The 10,797-nt window shown below is 32.5% G+C and overlaps 1 protein-coding gene and 1 non-coding gene across 2 annotated transcripts in view; one reads left to right on the forward strand and one right to left on the reverse strand.

Annotated features, from left to right (window-relative positions):
- The window catches only part of CBG03527, a gene marked incomplete at both ends in the record, with an annotated part of 11,572 nt that extends 3,842 nt beyond the window's left edge, over nt 1-7,730 (reverse strand). Inside the window, 7 exons of the mRNA XM_002634619.1 lie at nt 1,587-1,793; nt 2,622-2,775; nt 4,763-4,853; nt 5,409-5,597; nt 7,258-7,332; nt 7,377-7,473; nt 7,631-7,730. Of these exons, the coding sequence (XP_002634665.1) occupies nt 1,587-1,793; nt 2,622-2,775; nt 4,763-4,853; nt 5,409-5,597; nt 7,258-7,332; nt 7,377-7,473; nt 7,631-7,730 (913 nt within the window). The remainder of the gene's footprint in view (nt 1-1,586; nt 1,794-2,621; nt 2,776-4,762; nt 4,854-5,408; nt 5,598-7,257; nt 7,333-7,376; nt 7,474-7,630) is intronic.
- Nucleotides 7,731-9,605: 1,875 nt separating this feature from the next.
- Nucleotides 9,606-9,677, forward strand: CBG29022. The gene has a single exon. It is a non-coding gene (tRNA).
- Nucleotides 9,678-10,797: the final 1,120 nt, after the last annotated feature.

Here is a 10,797-nt window from a genome sequence, read left to right on the forward strand (position 1 = left end):
TACCATATATAATTTAGTTGGTCAAAAAATATCAATCCTAAAAGAAACTATGACAGGGCCCGCCACGGCCCGCTTTGGGCCCGTCCGCAAGTATGATTGATCCAGCCCCTTCCGCTTTAAGAAAAATTTTATCAAAAATTTTGACAAAAAAGGAAGAAACTTTCTTATCAACCTAATACCTGAAAAACTAGTAATATTCAGCAAATTCTTTAAATGCAAAGTTTTCAATCTAGGTCTGTTTTACACCCTCCAAAATTTTCAAAATGATCGGAATCTTGACAGCCTAGATCCAGACACCTGAAATTGGTCAATATGGCCGAAAAATCAACTGGAAGATACGTTTTTGTATATCTTATTGACCGGTACTGTACTTACCCTGAAAAATTGATATTTTTCTATAATTTCGCTCAAAACTTTCACCGAAATCTGGAAGATTACTATAAAAATGTATCGTAAAATCGTATGTGTATCTATTGCTTAACAAAAACAATAAATTAAAATTACTATTTTGTTTCCAGTGAAACAGAAATTTTATAATGAAATTTTTTCACATGTTGATGAGAAGTTCATGTGCAAATATCCCTCAAAAACACGGTAACTTATCATCTGAAATTTAAAAAAAATTTACTGTTCCAACAATTCGTGAATTCAGAAATTCATATTTTCAGGTTTCAGAAAATTCGGGAGTTGAAAAATTGAAAAAGTGCAAACTCGAAAATTTTGATCCAAATTCTCAGCAATTCGAAGACTCTGATATTCTCAAAGTTAAATGTAGATAATGAAAATTTTGAAATTCCCAATATTAATTTGAATAACCTCCGAATCTAGATTTTCTGAATTTCCGATATTTTATCATATTTTGAGGTCTTTGGACATTTTTGTTGTGGTTTCAGAGCTTCCAGCTTTGTATCCAGCTAACTTGGCTCTTCAATTTTAAAAAACCACTAAAAAGCTTCAAAATAGAACTAAATTTTCCTTCCAACTTGATATCAAATTGGGAAATTTTGAAAACTCCTTCCCGCAATACCACTCGAACCGATGAGAGAAAATATTACACATATTCGCTTTCACTTCTGAACTTTAAAAAAATATATAAAAAAAAGAAGTTGCCGCCTGCCGGACTCGAACCCGCGTAGCTGGGACAAAAGCGTAGTGCCTTAGCCACTACACCACGGGTCAACACAGAAAAAGTGAAAAACATGGGTCAGGCAATAACTAATAAAAATTCCTGATTCGCCTGTCCAGGTTTCAGCTCAATCGGTTAACTTTGAATGGGTGAACCGTCACGCGACATACATCCTTACATACGGAATTCGGTGAATGTTATTAGTAATGATTCAGTAATGGTCTTTTGATAGGCATTTTATCAGTTGGAAACTTTCTGGTATCTCTTGCAGAAACTGAGGTAATTGATCTCAAAGTGAAAGTATTGGGGTACCGTACTTCCGCTGTCTTTTTACTTCAATTTTTTTGGATTTTTAAATCATAAAAATGATCCTGGCTGTTTCAAAGTTTCCAAATTTGGCTGTAAAGAAACCTATCAATTTTTCCACTCGAAACAAAACACTTTCTTACTGTAGGCTCACCTTGTTTAATTCCAAAAACTTGCTCCGAAGACTGTAGAAGGGGATTAGCAATGATAAGGACTGAGAAGAACACATGAATCGCAATCAGAATGGAAATTCCACGTCGCAGAGTCTCATTCTGAATGGAACTGATGATTGAGTCGGATACACTATCTCCATAAATCCAGAATCCAAGAAGAGAAACCGGAGTGTAAAGGAGAAAGAGTCCTGGAAGAGTTATATGCTAACAATTACTGTTTCAAGTTCTGCCGAAAATTTTTTTTCACAAAATCCATTTTACTAACGGTGTTCTAATTCTAAGATACTGTTATAAGATACTAATTGTAAGATACTGTAAGATAATTGTAAGATACTGATAAAACTACTGTTTCAAATGTTGTATTTTTTAATTTTTGAATAGAACTTGTATTGCCATTACTATTAGTAGTTTTGAAGTCCTACAAAAGTAGTCTAGAAGGGTTCAATTTATCTGAAAATTTCAGATTATACTAAATGAAAACAAAGCTTCATTTTTGTAGTTGCCGACATTTTTGCCGAATTTCATTCTGATGAGATATGCTGTTTTTAATTAAACAGTGCCCAAGTAGACACTATCACTGATTTTCTAACTGTGAATGCTATAAAATTACTGTTTCAAAATGTGTCTAACAAATTTTTAAAGAGCCATTTTTTAATAATGTTATTTCATGGTAGAAATTACTGTTTCAAAATTTTTGTGTTCAAAACCTCGAATGCGTTTTGTATTGACGTTCGTTTAAACTTGTCCGATTTTTTAGAAAACTAACTTTCTAATGAAAAAAAAGTTAACTTTGAAGTCCTACAAAAGTAGCCTAGAATTTTCAGATTAGTCTGAAAAATTCAGAGTATACTAAACAGACTTCAAAGTTCATTAATTGATACCCTGAACGAATCGACAAAAAATTTCAATGGCTCAATTTAGAAGTTTCTATAAAACATTAAAAAACAACGATAACTTTTTCAAATAATTTTCCCCAAAACGCTCAACTTTTTCCCCTATAAATTTGTCCAACTCACCAATGTAGCTCAACAAAAAAGTTCTGAAAAAGTGTTGTGGAGTTTTCATGTCATGTACAATTGTCGGAATACATGGATGTCCTCCATAAGCAAAGATTATGGTAGCCAGACTGTTGGAAGCGGCTGCCGGGGAGAATTCCGGGTACGTTGAGTGCTGGAAATTATATTTTTCCCATATAAAACTATTGGCGATTTTTTCGAACTGATAAGTGCAAATTTTGAAACACGGAATGTTTTCAATGTTCCCTCAGGAAGTTGATCTAGCGAGCAATACATTGAAAAAATCACTGTTTCAAAAATTGGAAAACTTTTGAGAATCTTTAAATTCAGTAATTTCGCATCCGAAAAAACAATTTTTTACTGTAAAAAAGCTAATTTTCCCGAGTTTCTAAAAAGGCTTCTTTAAAAAATTACTGTTCCACTATTAATATATTTATAGGGTTCAAATTCTGACTACAGTAATGTTGCGAAATAAATATTTTTCTGTTTGAAATTTTAGTAGGATACAAGCATTAATGAAAATATTAACAACATTCATTTATTTATTTGAAACTTGAAACGGTATCCTATTTTTAGAAAAATTGAGCTCTGAAAACCTTTGAACAGTTGGAGGTGTCTCGGCAACGCAGTCTGGACCTACATATCATACAGTAAGCATTTTGAAAAGCTTAAACTCGTTAATTTATACAAGATAGTTACAAATTTCTATTTGAGACAAAAAATCTGCGATTCGAAAAATATTGGATTTTGAAATAGCAAATTTAACATAAGAAAACTTTGAGACAGTAAAATAATAAGAATTTTTGAAACAGTTTTTATTGTATTTTTTTTCTTTACTGTTTCAAATTTTGATAACCAAGTTCACTAGTCATACTACGGTAACTTGTATAATTCTATAGCATAAATGGTAGAATTCTGAGCAACGCGGTTGCAAACTCTCAACCTTCATACCGTACATCAAGTTGTGCCCAATTATCTCGATTACTGTAACAGCTATCAAAAATATGTCAATTGATAAGTTGTTTGTCATAATATCACCAACATTTTATCAGTTGAAAATTTATTAATATCTCTTACAGTAACCGAGATAATCGAGCTCAAAGTGCAAGTATAGGGTGTGGTACTTTTTTAATACGGTACTACGGCTACTGCAGATTTTTGGGAGCATTTAAAAAACAAAAGGCTAGTCAATTGTGTAAAACGAAAAATTTCAAAAATTATTGTTTTTATGAAACAGTAAAACTTTGAGAATTTTTTCAGAATTTTCAATATTATTGTTTCAGGTTTTCTCTTTGCAATTATATTTTTAACAGCTCTATTTTTATACACTTACACTCTTTAAGAAATATCCGCTTAAAAATTTCGAAAAGTATAGTTTTTCATGTCATCCTTGCTTCAGGTTCCTTGAAAGTTTATATCAGAAAATTTTGGACCGATTTATATTCATTTCTGGATGAAAAGCTTTTACTTATTTTGAAAGCGGGGCACAATTTTTTTCTTAAGATAACTTCAACACAATATTATATGTCAAATTTATATTTAACAAAACTGTGAAACAGTAATAAAATTAGCATTTTCGAAAATATTTTCATCGAATGTTTCATATTTCACTGTTTCAAAAATTTACGATAACCAAGCTCACTAATCATACTATACTACGGTAATTTGTATAATTTGTATGTACTACTGAAATGCTCGAATTCTGAGCAACGCTGTAGCAAACTCTCAACCTTCATGCCATACATCTCGATTACTGTAAAAGATATCAAAAAGTGGTCAACTGATGAAATGCTGATGATATTCTGATAAATATTTTATCAGTCAACAATATTCTGGTATCTCTTACAAAAGCCGAGATAATTCAGCTCAAAGTTTAAGCGTAGGGTGGTGTACCTTTTACTACGGTACTACGGTTACTACGGATTATTGGGCGCATTTAAATAATGTACCAAAACTAGGGAAACGAACCAAAAAAAATAAAATGTTCAAAACTTATCTTTTGTATGAAACAGTAAAATTTCCGGAAAATTTTCTCCGAATTTCGTAAGAGGAAAAAATTACTGTTTCAGTTTATCTCTTTGCAGTTCTATCGTCTAACAACTCTATTGCAAGGTACGTCTTTAAAGCAAGCTCTTAATCACCTGCTGACATCCCTTAACATCCAAAAAGTATCCAAACATGATCAAAGCGACTGCAGTTACTGTAGATACAGTAGCCACAATGGAGACTTGCCTGCAAAATGAATAAATGGGGGAAATTGAAAATTTTAACTATGAAATAATTTGAACAAATTTGAACATCGGCTCAAAATTCATCAGTTGTATATTTTTCTAGTTGGAAACGCCAATTTCGTAGCCCTAAAAAAGGTATTCGAGAACTTTTCAATTTGTCTGAAAATTTCAGAGTATACTAAACAAAAATAGAGCTTCAATTTTGTAAATGATAACCAAGAAAAAAATTTTCAATTACAAAAATGAAGCTCTATTTTTGTTTAGTATGCTCTGATATTTTCAGATAAATTGAGAAATTCTGGACCGATATTGCAGGGGTTCAAAGTTGACTATTCGTGAAAAGCGCCAACTTTTGGGTTTGATTGATCGAAAAAAGTTCCAATGGTTTGATTAAGAATTTTCAATGGAACAGTAAAAAAAACAGAATAATATAATTTTTTAAAAAATCTTTTTAAATATTCCAAAAATTTCCAACTGAAAACTGAAAACTCCATCCTCTAACTTTTAAAAATTCAATTTTTGAAACAGTAAAAATCCCAAAAATACTGAAACTTACCAAAAATGCATGGGACTTTTCAACATGACAAATGGCCATAGAATGATTCCAACAGCCATTAAAGTGGTGCACATTGTCGCTGGAATTCCAAATCCATTGAGAATTTCAGATAACGTTTTTGCAGCTAAAAGGGAGAAGACAGCAGTGCCACCAAAGATGGTAAGGTAGGTGCAGAAGCTGGTGATGTGGCTGGAAATTGTGAAATTATCCGAAGAAAAACGGCTAAAAATTGGTACCTGGTGATCAGCTTAATTATCTCAAGTCCTGTGAGAAATATCAAAAATATGTCAATTGATAAGTTGTTTGTCATAATATCAGAAACATTTTATCAGTTGACAAATTTTTGATATCACTTATAGGAATCGAGATAATTGAGCTCAAAGTGCAAGCATAGGAGTGCGTTCTGTTGGAGAGGTTACGGTAGTTGGATTTTCAAAAGAATTGGGGGGTATATTAAAAGCACTCCAAAAACAATGCATAATGCCGGAAAAATTATCATATAAGAAAGTTTTGAAACAGAAAAAAATTAAAAATATTGAGCAACACGGCCGCAATCTCTGAACCGAGAAAGTACGCCATCTTGTACTTGTTCTTTGAGCTCAATTATCTCGGTTACTGTAAGAGATATTAAGAAATATTTCAACTGACAAAATGTTGGTGATAGTATGATAAACATTTTAACAGTTGGCAGTTTCATGATATCTTTCATAGGAGCTGAGATAATTGAGCGCAAAGTAAAATGATGAAATGGACATTATAGCTTCTTCAGTGAGCCAGGAACCCGAGAAAATAGCTTAAATCTGTATGAAATTCTGAAAACCCAGAGTTTTCAAATTTGTCAGATTGTTCGCTTTGAAATAAGCCTAAACACGCTACAAATCGGTTGATTTTGATTTTTAGCTCAAAAACGCGACGCACGACCGCGACGCACCTGAAACTCGGTGTCTAATGGCATGTTTAGGCTCATTTCGAAGCTCTTAATATGCTGAATAAAAATTATTACATTACAAATCAAAATTTTCACATTCCGAACACAGAAATTAAGATACTTGGTCACAAACTGAGTTTACGGTAGTTGGAATCTAGTGGAATATTAAAAGCAGCTAAGAAAATATGTATAATAAAAATGCAGAAAAATTGTCTTATAAGAGTTTTTTGAAACAGAAAAAAACTAAAAATATTGTGCAACATGGCCGCAAACTCTGGACCAACATACCACTCTAGACTTGCACTTTGAGCTCAATTATCTCGGTTACTGTAAAATATATTTGAAATTTGCCAACTGACAAAATGCTGGTGATAACATGATAAACATTTTAACAGTTGACAGTTTTATGATATTTTTTATAGGAGCGGAGATAATTGAGCGCAAAACAAAATGATAGAATGAACATTATCAACAAATACCTTGTCAGCGAGGAACCCGAGAAAATGTCTTAGAACTGTCTGAAATTCTGAAAACCCAGAATTTTCAAATTTGTCAGATTGTTCGCTTTGAAATGAGCCTAAACACACTACAATTCAGTTAGTTTTGATTTCTCGCCCAACACACGCGACGCACGACCGCGACGCACATGAAATTCGGTATCTCACCGAATCTTGGCGTGTTTGAGCTCATTTCGAAGCTCTTGATATGCTGAAAAAAATTACTACATTACAAATCAAAATTTGCAAGTTCTGAGCACAGAAATCAAGATAATTGAGCTCAAACTGAGTTTAAGGTAGTTAACTTTCAAAGGAATTGATTGAAAACTTTAAAGAAGATTGGATCTATAGTAAAACATGAAAATAATATTTTCTTAAACACAATTTTTTAAAGAGGAATTTTTTTTTCAAAAAAAAAACTCACCCCATCCAATCACCCATAGCTTTCTGAGCCATTTCTGGATACGGATTCCTGCAGTGCTCTGTGTATTCGCTCCATCTGTAAGTTAGTTAGGGTAATTAGTTAATTGGCTTGCTAATTACCGTGTCTTCATAATTATCCAATTGTTTCCTAGAAGTGTAGCAGTGTAGAATGGAATCAGGCACATAATTATAAGGGTTATAACTCCACCGACTAGTCCTGAAAATTATATTTTACTTTTTCAAAAATTTTTCTTTTTTTTGGAGTATCAAAAATGTTTAGTTCCATATCTAATGGATCTTCAAAATCGCGTTATTTAGAAGAAAATTACGGTAAATGCGAAGAATCAGAAAGACAGAGATATATTTTAACTTACCTAATGATAACATTGCATTTGGAAGAGCCACCAATCCGGACCCGGCGGTTTCACCAAATGTGAAAATTACTGCTATCCACCAAGAGTAACCGTTCTCCATTCTGAAATTATATATGGCGACATATAGGGATACGGTAGAGGGATTTAAAAACGATTTCTCAAAAACTCATATTTAGGCATATTTAAAGAAAAATGTCAACTTTGAAGTCAGAAAAGAGTAGTCTGGAATTTCAAGTTTTTCACTGTTTCAATGAAATTTTTGAACCAAATCGTTGAAATTTTTTCTTAATTTACCGCGTTGATACCTACTGGCTGATAAAACAATTTAATGCAATACCGGACTGAAACCCATAATTTGCCCTTCTGAGTTAAAAAAAATAATCAACTTTGAAGTCTTACAAAACTAGTTTAAAACTTTCTGATTTGTCTGGAAATTTCAGAGTATACTAAACGAAAATAGAGCTTTATTTTTATAGTTGACAACTTCTTCCTAGCTAACGTATTTTTTGAGATATGCAGCTTTAATCCTGCTGTACAATCCTGTTGTCTGCCCGCGCAATTATTTTAAACGCGCATATCTCTAGAACTACCGTAGCTAGGAAAAAGTTGTCAACTACAAAAATGAAGCTCTAATTTCGTTCAGTATATTCTGAAAATTTCAGAAAAATTGAAAAATTCAGGGCTACTTTCGTAGGACTTCAATTTTGAAAGTTTTCCACTGAACATGTCAAAGGATATATATATTTCCAGTCCGGCGTTCTAACTCAAGTTGAACAAAACATTCAAAAGTTTCAGTTTTTCCTTTTAATTTTGAAAAATTAAATTTTTTTTCATTTTTTCGTCTTGTTTGAAAACTGGAAACTTTCTCAAAACGCAGAAACTTGGAGGATTAACAAACGATAAGACCCGTGATAGAAGAGCTATCAACCAATTTATCTCGGTTACCGTAAAATATATCAAAATTCCTTGTACTGATATAATTTTGCTGAAAACATGATAAAAATTTTGGTAGTTGACTACTTTTTGATATCTTTTGCAGGGACCGAGATAAATCAGGTCGAAGTTAAGAAGTCGGCAGCCGAACGCGTATCTTACCCGACAAGAGCCGGCTTTTTAACTTTTAACCCATTTATCCCAATTCCTTTGAAAGATATCAAGTTGTGGTTAATTGATAAAATGTATATCATAATATCAGCAACATTTTATCAGTAGAAAACTTTTTGCTATCTTTTATAGTAACCGAGATAACTTGGCTGAAAGTATGCTAAAGGGATAATGACTGATAAGGAACTTAAAAATCGGATGTTGATCAACAAAAGTGAATAGTTTTAAAGAACCTTTGAAACAGTTAAAAAACAAGAAAAGATTCAATTTTTTCCGAAAAAAATTATCTCTGAAATGTGAAAATTTCAAACATTCGATTTTATAAAACCTCGAAAAGTAGGAATTACAGTAATCTATGGAAGATAAGGAAGTTAAGAAAAACAATCTTGAAATTTTTGAACCTTCTGATCTCACTACTAAAAGTACAAATCACCGAAAAACGAAACAACCGTGTGATAATAAAACCAAAAATGATATAGGAGGTGATAGATAAATCATGGGAGAAGGTGTCACATGATCATAATTCTTCCGAAACACCGATACAAAAAAATTATTCTAGTTTTTCCTTTTCACCAATATCATCATTTATTATGTACATAGGTTCAATACAAACTATCCGTTAAAAAACAGCGTTTTTTAAACGAATTGTGGAAAAAAGAGGAAAAAGACCACAAAACATAATGTGTTTATGAAAATAAGTGAAAACGAGACAATTGGTGAATTATGTGACTAATTTGAAGAATCTGGTTCCCCAACGGAAATGACGAAAAATCGTTGGTTATTAGGATCATCAAGGCGCCCCTTCCCTCCGCCGCCGACCGCCGCCGCGCCTCACTCAAATGTACGCCCTCCCCTCCTCTCCCTCTTGTCCTCCCATGTGGTCTAGTGGTTAGGATTCGTGGTTTTCACCCACGCGGCCCGGGTTCGATTCCCGGCATGGGAAGTTTCTTTTTGTGGGTTTTTTATAAAGTATGAGATGCTTTTTGGGCTACAAGGGGCTTTTAAAAGAGGTCCTGTGAAGAAAGGATGGTTAGATTAGGTATCGGAAAGTGTTATTTGATTATGTTGCAGGATTGGTGAATTGGCGGGATTAGTAGGAACAGCTATGAGCTAGAAATAATAAATGTCGCTTGAAACAGTGATTTTGATTCAAGTTTTTCATGGAATTAAATTTTTAGCATTTTTGTGAAAAAAATTATGGGAATTTTTTGGAGTTCGAGAATTTTCATAAATCTGAGAAGTTTTTAGATAGGGTGTACTAAAAAAAATTAATGCTCGTCAAGTATCGCGCATTGGTCGTAATCGCACGACTTTCCGTCAGAATGCATGATCTCGCCCCAAGAAAGCCCGTAGACTTTCGTGTCTGGCCTCCTTTAACTAAAAATTTTGTTTCAAAAAATTACTGTTTCACAAAAAACCATTAACTTTGAATGATTAATTTCCGAATTATCAATTTTTCTATACATTTCATTTTTCAACTACAATTACGGTAAACCCGCTAATAGAATACCCCTTCACTTTTCACTTTGAGCTTAATTATCTCAATTTCTGTAAAAGATATAAAAAATGGTCAACTGAAAAAATATTTTTGATATTATGATAAACATTTTATCAGTAGATCCTTTTTTGATATCTCTTACAGTAAGCCAAATAAATTGGATCAAAATTGACGGTTTGGGTGAATTAGAAGGTTTACAGTCGATTTTTTTTTCAATTAACATTACTATTTACATACTTTCAAATACCAATTTTTACAGATTTAACTTGAAATGTTGGCCCTATCACAGAACAAAAACGCACTAGGTTTATAAAAATGTTTGTATTAAAAAAATATTTGACTGGAAAATAATGAATTTTCCAAAAATATTACTGTTTCAAAAACAAAGCTATTGATTCGATTTTTCAAATACAATTAATGACTATTTGGAAAACCAATAGTTCTGAAAAGAATTGGTTGAAATTTATATGTGTCGAATTGATTCTCAACATAAAAAAAACGAACAACATATCAATTCTTTATATGAATCATTTGAATTTTTTTACTGTTAAGAAAAAATCAAGTT

This window comes from Caenorhabditis briggsae (genome assembly GCF_000004555.2).
Source record: "Caenorhabditis briggsae complete genome, chrIV, whole genome shotgun sequence".
In the NCBI taxonomy this organism is placed as follows: Eukaryota; Metazoa; Nematoda; class Chromadorea; order Rhabditida; family Rhabditidae; genus Caenorhabditis; species Caenorhabditis briggsae.